Source organism: Xiphophorus hellerii, chromosome 6, assembly GCF_003331165.1.
Source record: "Xiphophorus hellerii strain 12219 chromosome 6, Xiphophorus_hellerii-4.1, whole genome shotgun sequence".
NCBI lineage: Eukaryota > Metazoa > Chordata > Actinopteri > Cyprinodontiformes > Poeciliidae > Xiphophorus > Xiphophorus hellerii.
In genome coordinates, this window is record NC_045677.1 from 26,054,769 (window position 1) to 26,080,933 (window position 26,165).

Consider the following 26,165-nt stretch of genomic DNA (forward strand, 5'->3'; position numbering starts at 1 on the left):
ATCCATCCATCCATCCATCCATCCATCCATCCATCCATCCATCCATCCATCCATCTATCTATCTATCTATCTATCTATCTATCTATCTATCTATCTATCTATCTATCTATCTATCTATCTATCTATCTATCTATCTATCTATCTATCTATCTATCTATCTATCTATAACAGAGTAGAGGGTGGAGTTATGGTTCAAAAAGTCTGGTCAGGAATTGCTACCATAGCTTTAAGGCTGCTTTGTGTTTTTGTTGAGGGGAGCGCCCTTCGGGATGATGTCATTGTGATCCAGAGCAGGAGGGGCAAGGCGGACAGCCGCTCATCCACCGGTATCATGGCTTCCTAACCGGTGGGGGAAGTGACTGAGAGGAAAACAAGGACTTTTCTCTGTTGAATGCCCGAATTACCACTGCCCTTTCCAGAACCCGAGATTTAGGACAGAGGGGTTCGGCCTCCCGACTCTCCGCCACCGGCCGCCCCTGGGATCCAGGCTCTTACTTTAGTTTTCGTATCGGTGAATTTCCATTCGTAAACCGTGGAAGATGGCCGACCCGGCGGAGTGCACCATCAAAGTGATGTGCCGTTTCAGGCCCCTGAACAGCTCCGAGGTTACCAGAGGCGACAGATACATTCCCAAGTTTCAAGGGGAAGATACTGTCGTTATCGCGGTGAGTTGTTTTATTCCGAGTGCCCGCAGGCGGTTACTTGACAGAACGCTTTGACACATCTCGCCATTTCCGATTGTCCTGTAGCTACCGCGGTTAGCACCTTAGCTTGTTAGCTCCAGCTAGCAGCGCTGAGCTGTCATTCAACAAAGCCACAAGCTGCAACAGGCTAAATTATTAACAATGCCAGTCCACCAAATTAGTATGTAGATTATTTATCAAGATATAATATATTTTGTTTCTATGCACCTGTAACTGTAAAGCTGACGGTTATGAACCGTTTGCGTCAGCATGAAGGGTAAACCAGCTTTGATATGGTGATGGCTAGCAAACAGTTAGCTAACAGGCTAGGCTAGCTTCTTCATTGAAGATTAACTGGCCCATGCTAGCAGGCTAGTTTTAATGCTGTAGCTTAATTAAAGCTAACATGAGCTATCTGGCCAGCTGGACACGTAGCGGACCCTCCTATAAACCGTGTCGTAAAGGAGATCTGGCTATCACAAAGAAGTGTGTTGTCATTAGAGATAAGAGAACAGCTTTGGAGATATAGTATTTGTCGTGGTAATTAGATGTAGTGTTGATCTAATTTCATGTATTTAAAAAGCCAATTCTCAACATGCGTCACTGTACAGTAACAATTCATTGCCAGTGATGTTCAGTTTTGTCAGATTTCTCCAACCTTTTACATTTAGAATGGGGAAAATTATGACAAGTAGTTCAATTCCATCCAATTATATTTACTACCATAGATATTCACTCATGTTTTTCCCAACTGGTACCATGTCTGATCTACTGACCTGCCAATTTATTTATTTTTTTATCGATTTTTTGGGGATTCTTCCCCTCTCTAAGGACTATAACTATGAAGTACTGTGTAGATGAAGTACTGTGTAGATGATACTAAATCAATTTCTTATGATGATATGCCTGGCACAGAAACCAATGCTAATTGCTCCCTTGGACCAATTTTATTCCTTACCTTCACAGTTTTACTTTAACAGTGAATCAGAAATTAAGATGGTGCACTTTTAGTTTCAGCCGTATTGAGATCTGATTCCAGTTTTCGTGTTTCTGCAACGTTCAGCTCGAGAGCCGTGACTAGCTCTTTGGCTCTGTGGCTCACTTAATATATTAAACAAATGAAATATTGCTCTATTTTCATGAAAAGCTTTCTGAAATATGCCGCCCATTCAATTATTATATAATACGATAAAGCACGCTTTCATTAAAGACAAGAAAACCCATTCAATTCGCGTTTAATTTAAACAGGATTTTATTCATTGTTATATTATTCATGCATTTCATAGTGAAAATATTGATTGGGGTTGACCCACCTCAGTATGTCTTTTTTTTTTAATCAATGCAATGTCTCCACCACTCTTCCTTTTGCTTTATGATCGAGGTCACATCATGCCCAAGAAATCCAGTTGCATTTTTTGCTCTCATTGAGATTGATGTTGATGATGGTTGTGATTCAGTGTACCAACATTTCTGGCTTTACTTTAAGAGTGTTGACTTTATATGAGTTGTGTGGTTGGGACTCAATCAGCCGTGTGCTGTCAGCGCTGTCATTCGCTTCCTGGTGATACAAACCCTTATCAAGTTTGGTCAGGATAAAAAGCTTTTATGTAAAGAGGAAGTTTTATTTTCATTGGCCTGTACAGAAGAATATAAATATCCTAGTTTACACAAATTTACTCTGGCATGCATCAGTCCAGATTACGCCTGTAGCCCCTTGTCTGGATGATAAATTGTCCCAGAAATTATTGTAAAAACAATAACATTGTTGTTTTGAGACTGTTTCAAGAAATATGTTGATAATGACCTAATAATGCAAGATCTTTAATCTTTTATTGATCTAAGATCAATAAACTTAAATTTTTTACAGAACAGAACACCATGCTGGAACTGGAAGATATTTTAAAAATAAAACACATTAACCCAAAACGATAAATAAATAAAAAAAACAAAAAAAAAAACACACACAGCTAGGTTTGGGTGATATGGACTTAGAAATTTGTCACAAAATTTTGTGGGACTATTGTGATAACAATAAAAATTATAATAGATCAGGTAACTGCTTTTGAAAAACATTCCTATTTAAATTTGACTTCTTCAGAATGCTAGTTATTTAAAAAGTGATGTCTCTAAGCTGCACACACTGTGTATAATCATACTTTCTATTTTACTGATAGTCATTGACTGTCTTATGAAACAAACGGGGGAGAAAATAGTAAAAATTCAGATGATGGTGTCAAGTCATTAATTGAAATTTATCTAGACAATAAATCCTAAATCTTATGATTCAAAAAATTCAGGATAATTGATAAACAATATGAAAAATGGCTACACAAAACCATAAATAAAATGAAGTCTCTGTAAGCAAAATTGCCCTTCAGAAAATATTAATCATAAGAATGGAAATTATCACTCATTTTGATTTTTTTATTAGATTAATTGATTCATTGTTTATTGCCTCAGATTTAATCCAGATGTGTATGGATGAAATGAACCTTTTTAAAAAAATGTTTGGTTTGTTTCGTCTCATCCTTTTAGCTGTCTAAAAGTGTGTATATTATGCCATAAAAACATGGTTAAATATTAGAATTGCCTTGTGGACTTTGACTGCAATATGCTAAGTCATGCAAACTCATATAATCTCATGTTAAACAGAGTACAAAGCCTTAGAATTTTTCCTGTTGGGCTGATCAGATATTCATCCCATTCCTCTTTTATTTAAACTTTAGTTGTTAAATGTTGAACACAACAGAGTTATTCATTTGTTTCATGCCAAACAAAGGCGACTGTTGTAACTGCAGCCACTTCCTGAGCAGCCGTGCCGACTCTGGCTGCAGGCCTTTGGCTCTCAGAGCTCCTAAGGCGTGGTGCAGCCCTGCCCAGCTCAGAGTGCCAGTCATGCTGCTGGAACAGCAGTGCACGTTGGTGGAAACGCATGTGTTTCAAAGCAGCAGCCTGTTGCCTCTGATGGTGCATCTGCTTTGGCGAGTACAGCACTCATAGGTAGCAGCAGCAGCATTGCCTCCTGGGTAATCTCCTTGTTTTCTCTCCTGGTTACCAGCTGTTAGACCAATCAGGGTAGGCTGCTGGCCTGGCGCTGGGCAATCTCTCGGGGTGGGGAGGATAATTATTATTATGGTGATGTACTTTGTTTTGCTGATGCTCTAGAGTGATTTTGCTTTTATTTTTGGTTCATTTTTAGAAAGCTGAGGTTGTGGCTGGGCAATATGGCTTAAAAATTAAATCAATTTTTTCATAACAGATTCAATTTCCAATTTTAATGGGTTATTTAAAAAAACAAATTCTAAAGACAAAAAATATTCACAAAAAGTGAATTTTTATTTACTTCTGTGAGTTGTAGGACGGAGTATCAGGGAAAAGCTATGAGAAGGTTTTTTATTGCAAGAATATAGATATAATATTAACAGAATAAATATGCAATTATACCAGAGGAATGTCTTCTTCTGGTATAAAGAAGAATTACAAGAAAAAGTTGTTTTAATGAGAATAAAGCTTTGATAGTTATCAAAGTCTGACGTGACCAGCTCAGTTTGTTGTTCTTTCTTTGAAATAGACACAGTAGTTTGTTCAATTCTTTAAAAATAATTTGGTGAGTTGAGTTGACTTGAAAAAAATTTTTTTAACACAGACATAAATGTAAAGAGTTACAAATATATTTAATAACTCTGCACCAGTAAAGCACACTTAAACACTCCAATAGCTTCACAAGTTTGGTCAAACATATAAAAAACAACCAAACTTTAATTTGTTCAGTTACTGTAATTAACTGACAAACTTTGTCCACTGATACTCAAACTAGAATTATTGTCAATATTGGCACCGATGCAGATATTATCAAATCGGTGCGGCTTTTATATATATATATACAGTATATATACAGTACAGACCAAAAGTTTGGACACACCTTTTAATTCAATGAGTTTCCTTTATTTTCATGACTATTGACATTGTAGATTCACACTGAAGGCATCAAAACTATGAATAACACGTGGAAATATGCACTAAACAAAAAAGTGTAAAACAACAGAAAATACCCCTTATATTCTAGTTTCTTCAAAGTAGCAACCTTTTGCTGTGATTACTGCTTTGCACACACTCTGCATTTTCTTGATGAGCTTCAAGAGGTAGTCACCTGAAATGGTTTTCACTTCATAGGTCAACCTGCCCTGTCAGGTTAATAAGTGGGATTTCTTGCCTTATAGTCATGCAAATAAAGAAAACCCATTGAATTAGAAGGTGTGTCCAAACTTTTGGTCTGTACTGTATATATATATATATATATATATATATATATATATATATATATATATATATATATATGAAGTTCTATTCTATTAAAATCTTATTCTCATAATACTATGACTGTAATCCTGTAATAACATGACTTTATTCTTGGAATTAAACATAATAAACATAGCCTTTCCCTAACATTTCGTCATAGAGTTGATGTGAGTTCAAAATCTAGATATATAAAAACTGTAAAACATGTTTGTGAAACAAGATGATGACCTTGGGTGGGTTGACTTTGGTGAACACAAATTCAGATTTGGGTTCACCAAAAATTTGATTAATTGATAAAATGTATTTATCGCCTATCCCCTACTTGAGGTTTTGCCTTTACCACATTGATATCACTTGTATCTGAGTGAATATTTCTGCTACAAACTTTTATTTATAAGAATCTCATTACAACATTCTGCTACTTTTTTTGCCTGAAAGGTAGGAAGATTAAATTTTCAGATGAGGTTGTACTGGTGGTGGAGTTACAAGCTTGATTTGCTGCTAAAGGCAAACACGTTTGTGAATTATTCATTGTGCTGCTTCTCCATTCACTTGTAGGCTAAAATATCAGATTATTATCCTATGGTTTGCTGTCATTTTCCTGGTTTCCATTCAGGGAAGTCCTATTGAACAGAAATTAGCTATTTTTAGAGCATGACAGATAACCTTGTGCACTGCAGGATGGCCTAATTAGAGTCTGATTTCTGTTATTCAAGAACCAAAGATTTTACCTGAAAACAAATTGAGTGATTTCAATTGATTTGGAGGACAACATTAGACTATGCCATGAGCAAAAGTTAGAGGGTGATCAAGCTCTTATCACTCTAACAATACATTACAGTGTAATTGCAATTTACAACAGTAACCCAATTAGTGAGAAGTGTAAGTAACAAGGCCAATAGCTGCAGCGACAGTGAGGACGTTAAACCTCCCATTGTTTGCGCCCAACCTTTTGTCAGTTTGGATATCAGCCGCCTGCTGCGGTTAATGACCAGGATGTAGATCTCTGGAGGGAAGTACTGCTGTTTCAAAATCGTGCTAGGCGATACAGTAAAAAAAAAAAAAATACAATGACGTCTTTTTTTCTTTTAGCTTAAATTAGGAGTATGTTATTATCCCCAAACCTGTAAGCAACGATAAGTGGCAACTTAAGTGTGACTGTATTTTTATGGCTGCCTGTACAGAAGGCATGGGCTGAAATGTAATTTATACAGCGCAACAATATAACCTCATATTTTTTTATTTGGGTTGATATTGATATCGGATATTAATATTGCTGCTATGGCGGACAGTGATATTTACCGCTATTAAATATATACATTTTACTATTGTTTTAACACCTTTTTGGGAAAAAAATGACCAGAAATGGACGGAAACAAGATATAAATAAATACAGATTCTTTATATCAGCCCAGTTTTATTTAATGGACTGATAATATTTTTTAAAATGACTAATATTGGCCAACACTTGGGTGTAGCCCTGTCACAATAAGCAATAAATCAATTAATTGCATGGTAAATAAAATTTCCATTTGTATGATTTATTGTTTTTCTCTTTTTACCAAAAACTGGATGACAAAAGTCTTCAGTTTGGTGTTTTGGTCTCAACCAAGCACACCTTTGTTTATAGAGACTAAATAATTAATTTTATTTATTTTTTCAGTTGTTTTATTTAGTTTGGATATTTAAAATGTCTTCCAGTTCCAGTGAATTTAAAGTTTATTGATCTTTGAGATTGTGTTCTCGCATTATCATTACATTTATGTTACTTGAAAATGGTCTCAAAACCACAAGATTATCGTTTATTACAGTAATTTCTGAGATAATTTATCGTCAAGCAGAGTTTGTCGTGACAGGCCTACTTGGATACTTTTCCAAGTTGTCATGCATCACTCCGACAACCACACCTCTTCACAGCCAGAGATGAGATGAGTCAACTGGAAATGCGAATCCCCTAAACAAGACAAACCTTAGAGTTGCTTGTAACAACAGATTCATTGCCCTTCGCTTTCCATCTTAAATGCAGCTGCATCGATCGTTTCTTCCTGGAATTGTGCCTCAAAGTTTTGATTGGCTCACAGGTTGCCAACATCAGCTACACTGTCCTCGATCCAATAGACTGTCTTCTAAACTGCTGCTTAAAGCTCATTAGCTGGTTTTGGGTTTTAGGTCCTTTTGCAGAATTTAGGTTTAAAATAATCATTAATGTCAAAGCTTTATCACTTACAACAACTTCTTGTATCACAACAGTGACAGAGATTAGCTGAAGTAAAACAATCTACTCCCAATTTCTCTACTGTACTCAACTTTGCCAGAAATATTTTAAATATTCATTAATAAAAGACTTTTTTTTTAATATATAAGTTGTGGTATAGTTTAAGCTTTGGCATAGTTAGCTGAGTTATGTCCCAGAAGAATTCAACAAATATTTGTCAGGTTTATGTTAAACACACACCATAAAACGGGTAGAAAATATGGGTGTTCATTTACTGCATTGTTTGTCATTTATTGTGATAAATTTCTTATAAGATTTTTGATTTATTGTTGTCATAATATAATTCTAGTTATATTTAAAAAAAACAAAACTGTCCACAGTGTTGGGATTATTTTGACTATTTTTTCACAATTTTTTCGAGAGCATGAACAAATACATAAATATTGTGTGGCGTTTTGTCATAAAAATCACACTTTAAGAGGCTGGTGTCCTGAAGAAGCGCATTAGACATGAATATGGTTTTCAAAAGCAGGATTTGTATGTTTATGATTTATTTACCATTCAGCCAGGACCATACAGTTTGCTAAAAAATAGTAATAAATGGTTGTTGTTGTCATTTTTACCACTATCACAGGAGTGATAATGATATCAAAATATCGCTCACCCCCAAATGAAAATCATCCTGTTTTAATGTGTTGTCAAATACAAAAAAGTCAACTATTTTTTGTTTTAGTTTTCATACATTTAAAGAAGAAAAGTATGGATTTTTCCCCCATTCTATGCAAAATTGGCTGTTTTCAGTCACTGGATAATTGATCGATGAATCACAAATCATTTTTTTCAAAAAACAGATTCAAAATGTTCCCTTTGTCCATACAGCTAAAGCAGGTGTGTGACACTTCTACCGTTTTTGTGAAAACACTGAAGCATCATGAGCGTTCTGAGCCAAGTTGGCAAGTAGGTGGGAAGTGTTCATTGTCCTGAACAGAGCTGAGAGCATCGTGGTTGGTTTATGTATGTGACTTGTGAAAGGTTGAAGTACCTTAACCCTCCTGTTATGTTGTGGGTCAAATTGACCTGTTTTAAAGTTTTTTTTTAAATAGTTGGAAGTATTTATATGCATGAAACCTTTTCTATTTGTCTTAATAGGTGCACTCTACATATGTATTGAAAATTTATTCATTTTACACATTTGCGGCCCCCCCCCCCCCCCCCCCCCCCCCCCCCCCCCCCCCCCCCATGCGTCTACTTTTTACATAGATACTGTTCGGGTCAATTTGACCCGGCAGTCAAGTTGAAGTGCAAAAAAAGATTAAAACATGTCCAATTCTATATGTTTCCTTGCAGCTATGAACCATATTTCACCGCACACACAAACACAACACACCACACACATACATGCACACGTGGACACACACAAGCCCACTTTCTCACTACTCTCTTTACTTCACTAGGAAACTGCAAGAAAGCAGGCGTTCACACAACTTTTGACGGGAATCTTTTCTGTTCCTGTGGGCAAACTCCACCCACACTGAGTGGACACTCAGGAGAAGTGGAGGAAACATAAATACTTTCTGCATGACTCATTTATCTTGATTTTAATCAGCGGGTCAATTTGACCCTGAACAGTATACGTGTCTCAAGTTCAATTATAAAGATCACCCATTGGGAAAAAAAAGTGTAATATTAAAAAATTTACCAAAGATCAATTTCAAATTTTTTTTGTCTAGTTTATTGTGTCTCAGTTTATGTTTTTTCAGTGGACATGAAAAATGTAAATTCAATTTTTTATGAGTAAATGAGTAGGTTGTCGTCATTGATCCTTAATTTCTGAGAAATAAAAAAAACATCATTGCACAAATATTGATTGAAATATTTGTGTTGGTTAGTTAATAATCAGATACAAAAATGTTTTGGAGGAATTTTTTGGTTTATGACACTATTGCATGATTAAACCCTCCACGGGTCAAATTGACCCACGAACATTATTGCTGTACCTCAGAAACGAACATAACAGGAGGTTAAATAAATGCTTGTCTTTTTACACCCATGTTGTAAAAATGTCCTTTGTTTCCCTTTTACCCGCTTCCTTTGTTTTGAGAAAAAAAAAGCTAAAAAAAATGTGGCTTCACACATAATTTGTAATATTTTTTGTACCTTTTTTTTGAGTGTTTCTTGGGCCTGTTGCATTAAAAAAAATCTGTCTAGATGATTAATTATCCCAGAAATTATTGTGATAAATTATAATATTGTTTTGAAACCATTTTGAAGTAAAATATTGATATATTGATTGATGTTTTTCTTCTCAAATACTAATAAACTTTAATTTTGTACAGAATGCTGAACACTGGAACTGGAAGACATTTTAAATATCCAAGACAAAATACAGCAGCCAAAAACAATAAATAAAATCCAAAACCATAAATAAAATGGATTATGAATTTACTAAGCAAAATTGTCTTTCAAAAAATATTATCAGAATGGATATTATAAAGTTTATATTCATTTATTATGTGGTTAATTGCTTACTGCGACTGGCTTATTGTCACTTTTATCAATAACTGGTAGAATAAAAAAATTTTTTTTAAACTTTTGAATAACAATTATGTAACGCCTGTAACACAACTTCCAATTCAAGTAAGATGTTCCTCATGGTGACATCAGCAACAGAAATATAAAAGAATAAGAATAAAATACAAACGAGAACATCTGCAATAAATAAATCAAACAATAATCCTTGAGTCAATAAGAGGACAGATCAGATAAACTGTTGCTCATGGTATTTTCCTCTTTATTTCAGGGTAAACCCTACATGTTTGACAGAGTGTTTCAGTCAAATACAACACAAGAACAAGTCTACAACGCTTGTGCCCAAAAGATTGTAAAAGGTGAGATTTACAGCTTCAGCTAAAGCCAAAGCCAATTGAATTGTCGTTTCACCGTTTTATTTTTGACCATTCTTCTAATAGATGTTCTTGAGGGATACAATGGGACAATTTTTGCTTATGGACAGACGTCATCTGGGAAAACACACACCATGGAGGTAAGAAGTAACTTAATACTTTCAGGTCATCATATTTAAGATTCTTTTTAAATAGTTTTTGTTTTCTGTTTTTAGGGGAATCTCCATGACACAGACTCAATGGGCATCATCCCCAGGATAGTACAGGATATCTTCAACTACATATATTCCATGGATGAAAACCTGGAGTTTCATATTAAAGTAAGGATATTATTTTGATGACACATTTTCAGAGACCCCCAATGGAACTGGAAGTAAAGTTTTGTAACAATGTGGCTTTTCTTCATGGTTTGGTTTTTCATTTTAAGAGATGACATGCAGTTTTGTTCTGCTGCATCATGTTTCCTGTGTTTCTCAGTTTATTTTTTATAGTCATTTCTGTTTTTTGTCTTGCCGCTCATAGTGTAACAAATAGTGTCTTGACAAAATATTAAAAAATTTTCTGACATTACAAACATGAACCTTAAAGTATTTTATTGGGATTTTCTGCGATCGACAAACAGAAAATAACATTTAATTGCAGTTTGCCAAAAGGAGACCAAAATGTAACTTTATGATCAATATACAAAACCTTGTGTGTAGCACAAAATTAGCATTGCATGTGGCAGCATCATGCTGTGTGGATAGGATAAATGCAGGGCAATGATGTGAGAAAACAGTTCAGAGGCTGTAAAAGATTTGACTATGCAGTTGAGGTTGATCTTCCAGCAGGACAACAACTGAAACGCAGAGCGGGACTAAAGCATATTCATGACTTTTAACGGCTCAGTCAAAGTCCAGGCCTAAATTTAAATCAGAATCTGTGGCAATACTTGAACATTTGACGTTCACAGATTTTTTCCATCCAAGAACAGGACAGGACAGAAGAAAAAAACTCAGAAATTTTGAGGATAGACAAAAAATTTTTTTTGGAAATTTCCAAAATTTGAATATTTTGACTTTATGAGCTCAGACAATTTTCATGTTTTTTTTTTCTAGAAAATTTCTTAGATTAATCCAATAATTCTTTTTGACTATTTTTCACTAATTTTTTAATTTTGGAGCTTAGAAATGTCTTTATTTTTCTAGAAAATCTGAGATTAAATTGAAAATGTTGGTTTTTTGGTGGATATTTACACTTTTTTTCTCCAAAGGCCCTACTATGCTGTCGTATTAATATAAATACACACCATCCAATCAGTTTTTTATTTAAAATGAAAGCCAATCCAGGTTTTCTCTCCTTCCTGTTAAAATGCATCATAATCAATGGTTGTAATATAAAAGTTTATTAGTATTCATTAAATTTACTGTATCTGAAATAAAAATTAAAACAAAATGGAAAAAAAAAACTTTTCTTCATCTCAGATCTTGATTATGTATAATTTTTTAGAAGATGCAAATACTTTATCAACAATAAACAAAACAACCAGTAAGCTATTGTTTATTCTCTCTGCTGAATAACTAAATAATGTGGATCTTTCTCTGTTTGCAGGTTTCATATTTTGAAATCTACTTAGACAAAATCCGAGACCTTTTGGATGGTAGGTGAATCCCTCGCCATTCCTTAATTATTCCAAACTGTGGCAGAGAAAACTGCCAACAGCTTAAAAATATTGGAACAGAGTGAATAGTTATTATAATCACTTGGAGGCAGACTGTTTGAGCAATAAATGCGCTTAACTTTAATTGTCAGTATTCCACATATGTGGCTCTTACTGAAAACAGGGTGTGGAAAATGTTTGGTAGTTTCATATTAGGTGGAGTTCAGTTGTTTGGTTTTTTGTTAGCTTTTTTATTAGAACAAACATTCTAGGAAAAGGTCAGAGATTCATAAATGGTGTGCAGATATTTAGGAGAATCAAAGAGAAATGCACTGATCCAATTAAAATTGTGTTTGTTTGACTTCATATCACCTTTATTTGTGTTATAAAACAACTGTTTTTACTTTCTTTCCAGTGTCGAAGACCAATTTATCAGTGCATGAAGATAAAAACAGAGTACCCTACGTCAAGGTGAGACCTGCTTTTCTGTGAAATATCTGGTAAAACCAGCTAAGGGAGCTGAATAAACTTGTTTTATTTCCTGTTTTCTTTTTTTAAAGGGCTGTACTGAGAGGTTCGTGTGCAGCCCAGAGGAAGTCATGGACACGATTGATGAAGGCAAATCTAACAGACATGTAGCAGTCACAAGTAAGAAGCCATCCTGCTCTTTGCAGCAGCTCAAACTATTTATTTTCAGGGTTATTTGGTTTTATTGCAGATGGCCTTCTGACATAAACCGTTTTTGCTCCTTAGACATGAATGAGCACAGCTCCAGGAGTCACAGCATCTTCCTGATAAATGTTAAGCAGGAGAACACTCAGACGGAGCAGAAGCTCAGTGGGAAACTCTACCTGGTGGATCTGGCTGGTAGTGAAAAGGTAACAGAAACGTCTGAGATAATCAGCCGTATTTGTTGCACTCCAACTGCGTTGCTTGAATTTGTGATTATGTTTGCAGTGCCACTTCTGTGCTTTGGGTTTTTTATGTGGTTTTGGTGTTTTTCGGTGGTCTGCAGGTTAGTAAAACCGGTGCAGAGGGAGCCGTGCTTGATGAAGCCAAGAACATCAACAAGTCTCTGTCATCTCTGGGAAATGTCATCTCTGCGTTGGCTGAAGGAACGGTGAGTTGCTTTGTTTTGTTTTAATTCATCACAGAGCCTGGAAAAGTCAGGATAACTCAGGAAAAGATATTTAAATTTCCAGATTCCATACACCCCATCTTTAATCCATCCCTCCATAGAGCGTCATCCTTCCAGTTTTTGATTTATACATCCATCTGTCCAGGCTTCTATCCATCTGTCCAGTCTTTGATCCATCTATTCAATTTGTATCTGTTTAGTCAAACACATGAAACATTGCAGATTCCCAATTATTGACATTTACAAGCAAGATAAATGAGTCAAGAATGTACAAACTTGGTTTTAAAGAATATGTATTTAGTGGAGGATAATGCTGCACTGGAAACCTACCTCAGCAGTCTGTCACTTTATGATTTGTTGAACATGCAGATAATGGAGAGTAATTTTGTTTTTTAATACTCAAATGTCCAGAACGTCTTCAACATTGGACTTTAGATAAGATAATTTGAAAGAAAAATCTGTACTAACATTAATGGGTATAAAGCTTCCCGAAAACGCAGATTTAATCAGTAAAATTAATACGAACTGTTACTCCAAACGAATGAACATGTTTTGAGGTAATTATTCTGCTGAGCACTGAATCTCTTCCATCCTGAGGCAGTGATTTTTATTTAAATTGTTTTTATTTAAATTACATGTTAAACGTCTTAATATGAGACGTTGCTACTTATATGAGCGGAAAGAACAGGAGCACAGACCGTTTGCCAGCTGCACAGCCTGGAGCTTGAGCTTCCATGATGAAAACAGACATGTTTTCTGTGTTCTTTGTGCTGAATTTCCATTTTAAGACATCTACAGGTCCTTTGTGTCGCAGAAATAACTCTGCACAGATAAAAACTCTCCTCCTAGCAACGCCTCGCTCGAGCTTTTCTTTCTCATTTCACCCTTTTCACTTTGATCAAGTGTGGGTTTGTTCTGCGGCTCATTCGCTTTGTAAACAACCTGCGGCGGACAGCTGCTGAGATATTTATGACGCTCTGAAACAAATTAGCTATTGTCCGGAGATGTCTCCTTCCCCGCTGAGCAGAATATGTTGTAAGGAGTGATGGCGGCCCGCTGCAGCTTGGCTGTTTTTACTCAAAGTAATCATATATCAGGTGATTTGGTTTCGACCAGGTAGTTGTGAGAACAGGAATATAACCTGCTAAAGCTCAGTGTTTCAGACTGGAACATCTCAGTTCAGGAAATGCCAGCTATGTTTGAGTTTTTGTTCTCTTTTCTGACTTTGGTTTTTGCTATTTATAATGTATAAATGGTATGAATTAGTCACTTAGCTCTGTAACAATCTAATCTTCTGTGCATGTTTTCAGGCCTACATTCCTTACCGAGACAGCAAGATGACCCGTATCCTGCAGGACTCTCTGGGTGGTAACTGTCGAACCACCATAGTGATCTGCTGCTCACCTTCCTCCTATAATGAGTCTGAAACCAAATCTACATTGATGTTTGGACAAAGGTAACCCAGAAGAACAGACTGAACAGCTTTACTTTTTGGCACAAAAGTGTGACTGAATGTTGGGTTTCTTAATTTGTTTGGAAGTCAAGTTTATTTGAATGTCACATTTCATGGATTGTTCAAAGTGCTCTGCACGTTAAATGCATCACATGTGACAATCGAGCAAATGCACATTAGATATTTTAATCAATTTCAATTATGAGTCCAAATAAACTCTAAACATGTGGGGTTTTTAGCCTTAATTTACAGGTACTCAGTGTTTCGGCTGGTTTGCAGTTTTCTGGAAGTTTGGTCCACATTTGTAGTGTCCTGGAAATGTGTTTCAGGTGATAGAAGGCTGATTTTGTAATGGTCTTTGTGTCTCTGAAGGTCTGTCACTACGCCCAGATTTTGGTGATTAGTTTCTATCTGTAGTAACTGAAGCTGTGATCTGACTCTAGATCATTTTTCTTTAGGAAAACCTCAATATTGTGAATTAGTTTCAAAAACATCTAAAAATAAATTAGTCTTTTTTTTTTTGTTGTTACTTTCTTGTGATCCTACACTGAAAAACAGCAATTCAACTTTAATTTGAGTGTAATTTGGAATTCAGTCTGTAGGAATGCCAGTTAAGGGAATAATTAACTGGCAGTCCTGCTGTTATTGCTTTGTTCAGCTCTCTTTCACCAGTAAAACAGCTCTTTAATTTTTCACAAGGTTGGACCATATAAAAAGAGGGATCTTTCTTCATTCCTCTTTGCACAATCTCTCTCAATCATCCATAATCGAATTTGGGTCGTTTTTGCCTGTTGTGTAAATGTAACCAATGTTAGAATCACCGTACCAGTCCAAATAGTTTAGCAAACTTAAAATGCATTTACTGTTGTAGTGGTTGGACTACAAAAGTAAAGTAAGACATTGTGTTATTTCCAGGATAAATTAGCCTTTCTGTAGCATCATTTATAACCCCAGGGAAACCAAAAGATAAGGATTACTAATTAAAAACTTGCATTATTACAGTAAAGTATGAAATTTTGCTCTCGAACTGAAATATTAGGAGCTTGCCTTGGGGTGCCACTTTGCTGATTACATTCATTCCAGTTTCCTGGTTTTTATTTTTTTCTTATTTATTTATTTTTTTCAAACATCCAGAGCGAAGACTATTAAGAACACGGTGACGGTGAACATCGAGCTGACGGCAGAGCAGTGGAAGCAGAAATACGAGAGGGAGAAGGAGAAGAACAAAACTCTGAGGAACACCATCACCTGGCTGGAGAACGAGCTCAACCGCTGGAGAAACGGTGAGGCAGAACCCACTCCGGGTCACTGGTTCTGGCCTAAACCGCCTCTCCGCAGACCTCAATGGTTTTTTTTGTTTGTTTTCTTTCCTCTACACCAGGAGAGAGCGTTCCCGTGGAGGAGCAGTTCGACAAAGAGAAGGCGAACGCTGAGGTTCTGGCTCTGGACAACATCATCAACGAAAAGTCGGCCTCTACGCCCAACGTGCCCGGCGTTCGTCTCACCGACGTAGAAAAGGACAAGTGTGAGGCGGAGCTGACGAAGCTTTACAAACAGCTGGACGATAAGGTGAGGCAGAGCAAACTGCAGCAGTCTGTAACGTAGATGAATATAGTTTTAGGTTTTCATTCAAGTCTTAAAGAAGTGTGGAGCTGTGCTGCTCTGCTGCAAAAACCACAGGAATCAACATTTGGTTTAGTGGTTCAATGAAAGCAAGTATTAAAATAATTGGGATTCAGCTGCAAATTTTGGTGTTTTTCAGGCTCTAATGTTCCCTTTAGTGATAGTTTATTCTTAGACTCATATATATATATGCTTCAAGTATCAGTTAAGTATTTCTGGGTTGCTTGAAGGGATCGATTATATAAAATTTTAATTTTTTGTACTTCCATTTGGATCTGTACTTCTTCTACAAATAGCCCAAGCACTTAAAAAAAAATACCCAGCCATTTTTTTGCAGTAAGCAATAAGTTAATAAGTTTTTTGGCGTCTAGAAAGTGAGCCGTGTCAAACACCTCCTGATTAAGACGCATTCACAGGCACTGTGCCGCTACCTAGCAACCTCAACCGGGCCCAGCGACATCACCTAGTATCCCAAATGGAATTCCAGCATGTTTGGTCAGCTGGTTTTACTACTGTACAATGGCTGCTGGAAAAGGAGATAAAGAATAGAGTTGATGATGAAGAAGAAAAGCTTTGTTTGTGTTATTTATGTTAGTCGGGGTTGTTGTTACGTCAGTCTTGTAATTTAAATTTGTTTTTAAAAAAAATCTTTTTAATATTCAGGATGAAGAAATCAACCAGCAGAGCCAGCTGGCGGAGAAGCTGAAGCAGCAGATGCTCGACCAGGAGGAGGTGAGATTTGGAGGTCCAACAGATGGGAGGGACGAAGTGATCAATGTAGTATAACAGATACTGGGGGTTGCAGGCAACAAGTCAGTGAATTAAATTGAGCTAAAATGGATTTATTTAATATTTCTGACCTGTAAGAACAGTAAAAATGTTTTATTATTTCTCTTTTACTGAGAAGTTTAAAACCTAATGATCCGTGTTGTTCAGCTGCTGGCTTCCTCCCGGAGGGATCACGAGAACCTGCAGGCGGAGCTCAACCGCCTTCAGACGGAGAACGAGGCCTCCAAGGAGGAGGTGAAGGAGGTGCTGCAGGCCCTGGAGGAGCTGGCTGTCAACTACGACCAGAAGAGCCAGGAGGTGGAGGACAAGACCAAGGAGTTTGAGTCCATCAGTGAGGAGCTCAGCCAAAAATCTGTAAGGATGGCACAGAAAAAGTCCCTTCAAATTAGTTGTTTTTACTCACAGATACCTTACAGTAGCAGAGCTACAGTAGATGCTTCATTCATTTATTTACAGTTTAAAATTGAACATGACAAAAGTTTTGACTGAAAAGAAGTAGTTGGAACAAATAAATCTTAGTCAGTTGGCGATTCCATAAGCAACTAAGCAGCAATCAACCATCCATATAGATGCAAAATAGTCAATATGTTTATGTGCAAATAACAAAGAAAAGAAAAACATATCTTTTGTAATGATACAACACGTCTCAGTCTAACATTTAAAATTTTAACTTGTAAGAAACTTTTAAATCGATCTGTCAAAACATTAATGGGTCAGTTTAAGGCTTTTTTTTGTTTTGTTTTGAATTAACACTACATCTAATCATGTATAATGGCCACAAATATAACCTGGAGTGAAATGTTTAGAAACTCTTAACTTGTGAAGGAAATAACTATCCATGATACTATTATTCACAAGTCTGAAGTCAATTTTTCCTTAAAATATATATATTTTCAATGTGGTTTCAGTTTCAAACCAAAGCAAATCCTTTTCAGACAATGTAGCAGTGGAGACAGGAAGTAATAAATTCATCAGACATAGCTGAGTATTTCAACAGTCAGGTGACTTGGTTTTTTATTGTCACGAGAAACTATCGAAAGGTTAAACTTTAACTCTGGGTGGGCCAGATTATTTCTTTTTCAAACAGACAGTTTCACTATGTGTCGGTCATAAATACACTGCAAAAACACAAAACCTTACCAGGTATTTTTATCTAGTTTCTAGTGCAAATATCTTTGTACACTTGAAATAGGACAAAACTAACTTACAGGTAACTTTTCAGCAATATACAGAAGCTTGTTTTAAGTCAGTAATTCATTAATATTGATGAAAATTTGCTAGTTTCATTGGCAGATATTTCACTTGTAAGAAAACATTTTTCCTTTGTTATAAGTGAAATAATCTGCCAGGGGAACTAGTACCTTTTTGTCAGTATTATCAGTAGCTGAAAATTTACTTGTAAGGTAGTTTTGTCTTTTCTTAAGTGTACAAAGATATTTAGAAACTAGAAACTAGAGCACAAATACTTGGTAAGATTTTGTAGTTTTGCAATGTAATGAATAATGTTTAAATGTTTTATCATCTCTTGTTGGCTTGCAGTCCATCTTGTCCTCTCTGGACTCTGAGCTCCAAAAGCTGAAGGAAATGTCCAATCACCAGAAGAAGAGAGTGACTGAGATGATGTCATCTCTGCTCAAAGATTTGGCTGAAATTGGAATAGCTGTGGGCAGCAATGACATCAAGGTACCAGGACTGTTTCTGCATTTTTTTCTTTCTCATGTTTGACTTTTTCTTCCGTCCATTTAATTTAATCTCACCCTTTTTGATTCTTGGGGCGATTTCGTAGCAACACGAGGGCGGCAGCGGCCTGATAGATGAGGAGTTCACAGTGGCTCGTCTCTACATCAGCAAGCTGAAGTCGGAGGTGAAGACGATGGTGAAGCGCTGCAAGCAGCTGGAGGGTATCCAGTCTGAGAGCAGCAAGAAGATGGATGAGAACGAGAAAGAACTGGCTGCCTGTCAGCTGCGCATCTCGCAGGTATTTAAAACTTTAAAAACATCTATATGGAGGTACAAATACCTCTGTTTCTGAATGTTCTTGATTGTTATCTTTGTTTTAAGTATGAGGAATGTTGTCTGTCCACAGCATGAGGCTAAAATCAAGTCCCTGACTGAGTATCTTCAGAATGTGGAGCAGAAGAAGAGGCAGCTGGAGGAGAACGTCGACTCGCTCAATGAGGAGCTTGTGAAGCTCAGCGCTCAGGGTATGGCTCTTTATTATCGAGTCAGCGTGTACGAGCATCCTTCAAAACTCTTACATTTATCTATTTGTCAATTAAGGCCTTAAAATGTCTTAAAGTTGCACTATATAACTTTTTAAAAGAATTTTAGATATTTGTTAAAACTGTCGCCATGTTGTAGTAGTGTAATATGAGACAGATGATCTGTGAAAAGGTTGATCTCCTCATAAGTTTGAGTTGCACTGCGTACGCTGTTTATTTATTTATTCAGAGATGGACAACATTTCATTAACGTTTTAAAAGGAGAGATGATTTTACCAAGTTACTAAGACATCTTCATTGTGTTCTGTGACTTGAGATGTTTGAGGTTATTGCTGTCTGCTAACATGACCTTGCTAGCTAGCCAACAAGCTTTTCTTTTTTACATCTATCATGGGTTAGTGAAAATTTATCGACAGTTGGCGTTAAATTTACTATGACCTAACAGAATCTGGAGTTAATTAAAGAGCCTGGCACCCAGAGTTTTGTTTTGGAAACAACCCACCTGTTATTTTTATTTGGAATATTATTAGGTTCTTGGGAATGTTTTTTGCTTGTAAAACGGTTAAAAAGGTCAATTAAAACTTTGTTTCACTGCATTTGATTATTTCAATATGTTGACCTTTTTTAACCAGCGGGAATCTTTTCTTTTACAGAGAAAGTTCATGCAATGGAGAAGGAAAATGAGATCCAGACTGCTAATGAAGTTAAGGTAAGTCTCAATTAAATCACAGCTTTATGGGAACTGAAGTTAAATCTGCCTCTAAAATGTCTAAAATTATACTTATGTTTGTGTTCAGGAAGCGGTGGAAAAGCAGATTCACTCCCACCGTGAAGCCCACCAGAAACAGATCAGCAGCCTGAGAGACGAGCTGGACAACAAGGAGAAACTCATCACCGAGATGCAGGAGTAAGACGTCTTTTAATTTTTAATAAAATGAATTACAGGCTCTGTAATTAATTGTAATTAATTGAAAACTATATGTTGACAAAATAAGCAACAATTTCAATCCAATAACCTTTTTTGCTGCTAAATTATTGAATAAATGGACATATAAGCTCAACAAAGCGGAAACATTAAAGAAGACCGATTATGCACAATTCACTTTTTCACTTTGGGTACTTCCATTTGGGTCTGAACTAGGGCTGTTGTAAATGAATATTTTAGTTATTGAGTAATCTATCGATTATTCTTATGATTAATCGGATAAAAACATTTATAAATTAAAATATTGGTAAATCTCACTCAGAAACTCATCTACCAGCCATGTACCGCCACGATAATTTCTGAAACCCATTTGTTCAGACCGAGATGCGTAAAGCTACACTTATACTGTAACCATCAACTACTCAGCCGCCTGCTGTGTTCAGTCTATCTGCTCACCTGTATAAATACTCCCGCAGCGCTCTTCCCGCCGTTCGCTCTGAACCAGCAGCTCCCGGAGGAGAAAGGCTGCTGTACTCCAGGCATCGTGCCAGTCATTTTAAGGATGCTTATTGGTGAAAACGATGAAAACCCGGGCATTATCATCAATCAATAAAATCCCCATGGGCCAAACTTGAAAATTGGCGTTATGCCGCTAACACTTAGCTTTCGTCAACAACTCAGAGGCGGAAGTCAGAGCTCCGCACAACGCAAGTAATGTCGCGGCTGGAACACGGTGTGTTAAATAATAAAGCATAAATTAACGAAGCTTCCAGGCAGGTAAATTTTTCTCGAGGAATTTTAATAATCTAGGTACTCGAATTATTTGAGGAATCGTTTCAGCCCTAGTCTGAACTAAAAATCTAAAACAGCCCAGGTGTGTTTAAAAATAACACCAAGCCTTTTTTGGCGTTAATGGTTTTTGGTGTCACATTTGATGGGCATTGCGTTGTTACCTGGCAACCCCAGCAGAGATCCAGCACGTTTGGTCAGCTGTATGCGCTGTACAGTGGCTGCTGGAAAAGACAAATGTTTTGTTGTTGAATCATTAGCTAGAAACCACTTGCTGCATTCTTGTTGGTTGTGCAGGATTCTCTACTAATGCTTCTCAAAGATGTGCACTTGTATAATTACGCATCTGTTTGCTGCCATTTTCATGTGTGAGTGTAAACGTTGAGTTTGGGGGGCGTGGGCAGGATTTGGATTTAAATTGACATGGCGCCCTAAAACAACTGAAACCGAGCAGACAAAAATTTCATTGTCTAAGAAAGATTTGGTGAAAAAACTGTAATGAACATGCTTCGTTTACCCACAGATCTATTCTTACATGTTCAAGGAAAAATAGATCACCTTTAAATCTGATATAAATTAATCAGAATTAACGCGTTAAAGTTTCAACCCTACTGTAGTTTGTCTGTTAGTGCTGCTTTACTCATATGAATATAAAAGGAGTATTAAACTTTAGATTTACTCATAATAATTGAGTTGAGATGGTGCACTGAGGCAGATATTTTAATTGTAACTCCATTTCGTTTTCCCCCAGCTTGAACCAGAAGATCATGCTGGAGCAGGAGAGGCTCAAAGTGGAGCACGAGAAGCTGAAGTCCACCGACCAGGAGAAGAGCCGCAAGCTGCACGAGCTCACGTATGTTTCACAGACGTACATAAAGCCCAGCATGGTGCAGATTCCTCAGTTTGACTGCTGGTCTGCATGTGACTGCTGACGTTTGACACGCAGTTACCGTTTCTGATTCGCTTCCTATTATTCAGGGTGATGCAGGACAGACGGGAGCAGGCCAGACAGGACCTGAAGGGGCTTGAAGAGACAGTGGTGCGTTCAGTAATGAGTTAGGTTGCATTACTTCTACTTGTTTTGAGTTTTTACCTCATTTTATCTTTTTCTGTTGCAGGCAAAAGAGCTGCAGACTCTCCATAACCTGAGGAAACTCTTTGTTCAGGATTTGGCCACCAGAGTGAAGAAGGTGATTACTTTTTATCTCATATATGTTTATTTGACACTGATTTATTTCGGGCTGCAACTGTTTATTTTAACAATTAATTGGATAAAAATAATTGGCACATTCTGCTAATTTTTTATGCAGCATTAGAAACGCATTAAAAATGCAAGTAAACATAATTTAGTCCCTAAATATTCCATTAAAATAAAGATTTTATTGCTTAAAATGCAGTAACAGCGTTTCTTTAGTGAACGTACGATCATTTGTAGGATTCTTCTGCAGCTAAAAATACTTCAGTGTGTGATGTTGATTATTTTTTTCAGCTAGTAAATTAACAATTGGACAGCAAAAGGTGTTTAATATGTTTTTTTTTAACAGAATTTGATGCAGGTGAACCTAAAAATGGCAATTGAGTTCTGGGTAGAACATATTTACAGACAAACGAATTTTTTTTCTCTTAAATTTAACATATATGTATTTATGTACTTTTTTGGCTTTATTATTCCTCTGAGTGTGTAGTTCTCCCAGCATGTTTTTTATTTTAGTTTTTTTGTATAATCCAGTTAGCGATTAATCAATTATTAAGTTAGTTGATGATTATTGCAATAATCGTTTTATTAATTCGATTAATCGTTTCACCCCGACACTCACTGATTGTTATTTATTTGTGTCTATAACTCGTACTTTATTTATCTTTTCAGAGTGCTGAGATGGACTCTGATGACACAGGAGGCAGCGCGGCACAAAAACAGAAAATCTCCTTTCTTGAGAACAATCTTGAGCAACTCACCAAGGTTCACAAACAGGTAGGACTCATATTTTTAAACACTTCTACCATCTTGGTTGTCACGGTAACCACTTCTCTGCTGCTCAGTTAGCTTTATTTACCAACCTGGGTTTTTTTCCTGTCGTCCTTTTTTTTCTGACGAACTGAATTTGTTTCCCCAGCTGGTTCGTGATAATGCAGACCTGCGCTGTGAGCTTCCAAAACTGGAAAAACGTCTTCGCGCTACGGCTGAGCGGGTCAAGTCGTTGGAATCTGCACTGAAGGAGGCCAAGGAGAACGCCGCACGCGACCGCAAGCGCTACCAGCAGGAGGTGGACCGCATCAAGGAAGCCGTCCGGGCCAAGAACATGGCCCGGAGGGGACACTCGGCCCAGATCGGTCAGTAGGCGGACGAGCTGGGAAGCTCCTCTATTCATGTTTTCTGGAGCTGTAATAAAAGAGAAATCTGTTCTTGTTCACCACTTCACTAGCCAAACCCATCCGGCCCGGACAGCCGCCAGTTGCATCTCCAACCCACCCCAACATCAACCGCGGTGCAGGATTCTACCAGAACAGCCAGCCGGTGGCCATCAGGGGAGGAGGCAGCAAGCCGGACAAGAAGTGAGTGCAGAAGACATTTTGTTTGCTGTTCTTACACATGAATTCCCACATTTACCGCTGCAGTATTTAACTTTTATAAAAATATGTATATTTTTACATTTTTTTGAAACCATCACCATGTCATGACAGTGTAGTATGAGGCAGATAATCTGTGAAAAGAATAACGGTCCTTTTCCCAGTGCTAGCTAGCAACAACCAATCTGAGCCAGGAGGCGGGTCTCATTGCTGTCAATCAGCCCATGTGCGCTTCTCATCCTATCTCTCACTTTCTTCCTCTATGATACTTTTACCCATCAGCAGAGCCTGTCATGAATGCTAATGCTAGTTAGCATAACCACCAATGCATTCAGGAGATTGATTGACAGCACTAAGACCCGCCTCCTGGCTGTGATTTTGGTTTTTTGGTCTTCAGATGCTGGCAGCTCAGAGAGGAGGTGGAAAAGATTTTCACAAAATATCTGTCTTATTACATACTGTCACAACATGGTGACTGGTCTAGCAAATATTAAAAAAACATTTTCTAAAAGTTACATACTGAAACTTTAAAGTATACATTCATGTGCTTCTTTTTGTTGGTTTATCACATAAATACCAAATAAGATACATTGAATATTTTGGTTGTAACAAAATGAGTAAAAAGTTCAGCAGTGCTTCTTTCAAGCTGAAACAACCAGCAGCTTGATGGTTTTTCATTCTTTAAGTGTGATGTTTTATGGACGCCATCTTGTTTTGTTATACTCCACAGCTGAGGAGCCGCAGAACAGAAGAATGACACCACAGAAGAAGAGCAACGTCACCCACCTGCCCACCCACCCGACAACCTGTCATTCCATTACAGCAAACTGGCGCCGCTGCAGAGCCACGAAGGAGTTTCGGATTTATAAATATATATATATAAATATTCCCGGCCTGTACAGCTCCCCAAACACTTCCACCCACCCCTCACTCCTCCAGTTCTCAATATGAATATCTCTCTTTCTCTTATGGGATATAATAATTTAAATAAATGGAAAGAAACAGCAATTTTAATTTACAAGAAGCAGGATAATATTCTTATTCAGCAAACCAAACGGATTCTCGAGCGCAGCCTTTTTTGTTTGTTTTTTGTTTTTTTGAGGTTTTGTTTGGCGAGCGAAACCGTGCACGATCTCGAATGTTTAGCTTCGGTTTCGTTTTTGTTTTGCACAGTCTGTCGTCACCCGTCGTCTTTGTGCGAGTAGTTCTGCACTGTGCCAAGCTGAATGTAAACGGTAGCAAGAAAACAAACTCCTAAAAAAGAAAAAAAAGACCAAAAAAATGAAGAAAAGAGCTCGACGTTATAGGCTAACTTCTGTACATTTTATTACGACTTCTGAGTTAACCACAGTTTTCTCTGTATAGATTTTACATGCTTCATAAAGGAGGAAATTAAACTTATTTTGCGTCAAGTAGAAGGTGTCGAACACTACTGTTTCTGTGCTTGTACAGATGTAAAATCGGCACTACTGCACACGTTTCCCCGGAGAGAAAACTGCAAGGAAACGGCTAAAAACAAATTTAAAAAGAAGGATTTAAAAATAAAAAATATAATAATAATAATAATAATAATAATGATGAAAAATAAAGCCGTGCAACAGTTGTACTGTAGATGTATTTAACTAAATACCTGTGGAGGCCATTTGTTTTTATCATTAAGTTAAATTAAAACTATACTTGTTGGTGGCTTCGTTGGAAGGATTTGAAAAATGCAGAGGGATGAAGTGGGTAAATGAGAATGATCCGGTTAACACAGCAAACTTCCACCCTTTTAGCCTACACAAAGTTGCTAAATGTAATGTTTTTAACTAATATAAGTGGATATTGTCGCTGTTAATAGACTATTTATGCATCTCGGCACACAAACTGCAGCCGATTAGACAGAAATTGACACTCACAATCGTCACACAATCGTCGTCGTCCAGGAGCTAAAAAAAATAATTTCTCTACAAGGGTGCCTCGCTTCTTCAATCATCTTCTTCCCTACTTTTTCTTCTTTTTTTTTTGTAGATGTAAGACCGGTTTTATGCTGGGTTTTATGTGCTGTTATTGTTCAATAGATGGTGTAGACGTTTGATCGATAAGTTTGGGAAATGAGTTGATGGATCGGATCCTCGCTGCTGATCAGCCAGTCAGGAAAAGCGGGATCAAAGGAAGGAAAAACACAAATTGCACATTAATCTTATGTCGTCACGTGGGTAAAAAAAAAAAGGGTTTATTTAACTAAAACTAACCAGCGGGTGTAGGATTTTTATTCAGTGTTGTATTTGTTGTATATTTTTTTTATTTTAGTTTCCACCACGTTTGTTTTTTTGTGTTAATCCTTTAAAGCCCCAGTGCATTGGCGAGAAAGCTGAACCCCAGCATGAGAACACTAACACCTTGCATAAGTGCAATATACTGTAAGATACACTGTATGTCGGTCAGTTTGCTCCTGCCACTCCTCTTTTTGTTTCTCATTGAAGGCTTCTTTCATCACTAGAAACCTGAAACAGCTGTTTTTAATGCTGAGACGAAGAAAAAAGAAAGCTCCTTTTCTGTCGTTTAATTATGAAAACAGATGAAAGAATCCTCAATGGAGAGGAAAAAGTGAGAGCACTGGAGCAAATCCAGCTCCAAAGGGAGGATGGTGTCACGTTAAGGCAGGAAAGTCAGGTTTTCTTCGCACTATTCTGACAAGAAAACGAATAAAAATAAAAAGAATTAAAAAGCACTCCATTATGCGGCTGTTATAGCTGGCGGTGTAAAGAAGTTTCCAAAGCCCTGTGAAGAGAATAAATGACTGTCATTGTGTTTCACGAAGTGCAGAGAGGAATATCTAGACGTCTGTGATAATCTGGACTACACTGCAAAAACACAAAATGTTAAATATTTTTGGTCTAGTTTCTAGTGCAAATATTTTAGGACACTTGGAATGAC

General features: G+C 37.0%; 1 protein-coding gene across 1 annotated transcript; it reads left to right on the plus strand.

The window, feature by feature from the left end:
• The first annotated feature begins 281 nt into the window (after positions 1-281).
• Positions 282-25,498, plus strand: LOC116721697 (kinesin-1 heavy chain). Its single transcript, XM_032565588.1, has 26 exons — positions 282-665; positions 9,998-10,085; positions 10,167-10,240; positions 10,316-10,420; positions 11,691-11,739; positions 12,155-12,210; positions 12,300-12,387; positions 12,493-12,617; positions 12,755-12,859; positions 14,188-14,333; positions 15,465-15,613; positions 15,712-15,899; positions 16,617-16,685; positions 16,890-17,096; positions 18,282-18,425; positions 18,529-18,720; positions 18,829-18,946; positions 19,618-19,673; positions 19,762-19,871; positions 21,430-21,531; positions 21,657-21,717; positions 21,797-21,868; positions 22,546-22,650; positions 22,793-23,009; positions 23,102-23,231; positions 23,977-25,498. Exons 1-26 carry the CDS (start codon positions 540-542, stop codon positions 23,978-23,980), a joined length of 2,886 nt encoding a protein of 961 aa, XP_032421479.1. The 5' UTR covers positions 282-539; the 3' UTR covers positions 23,981-25,498.
• Positions 25,499-26,165: the final 667 nt, after the last annotated feature.

Bases quoted from the DNA above. Each gene is read 5' to 3' on its own strand.
- LOC116721697 (XM_032565588.1), top strand. From the start codon at position 540: ATGGCCGACCCGGCGGAGTGCACCATCAAAGTGATGTGCCGTTTCAGG. The intron at 12,211-12,299 runs GTGAGACCTGCT...CTTTTTTTAAAG, and splicing joins ACAGAGTACCCTACGTCAAG to GGCTGTACTGAGAGGTTCGT. The intron at 14,334-15,464 runs GTAACCCAGAAG...TCAAACATCCAG, and splicing joins ACATTGATGTTTGGACAAAG to AGCGAAGACTATTAAGAACA.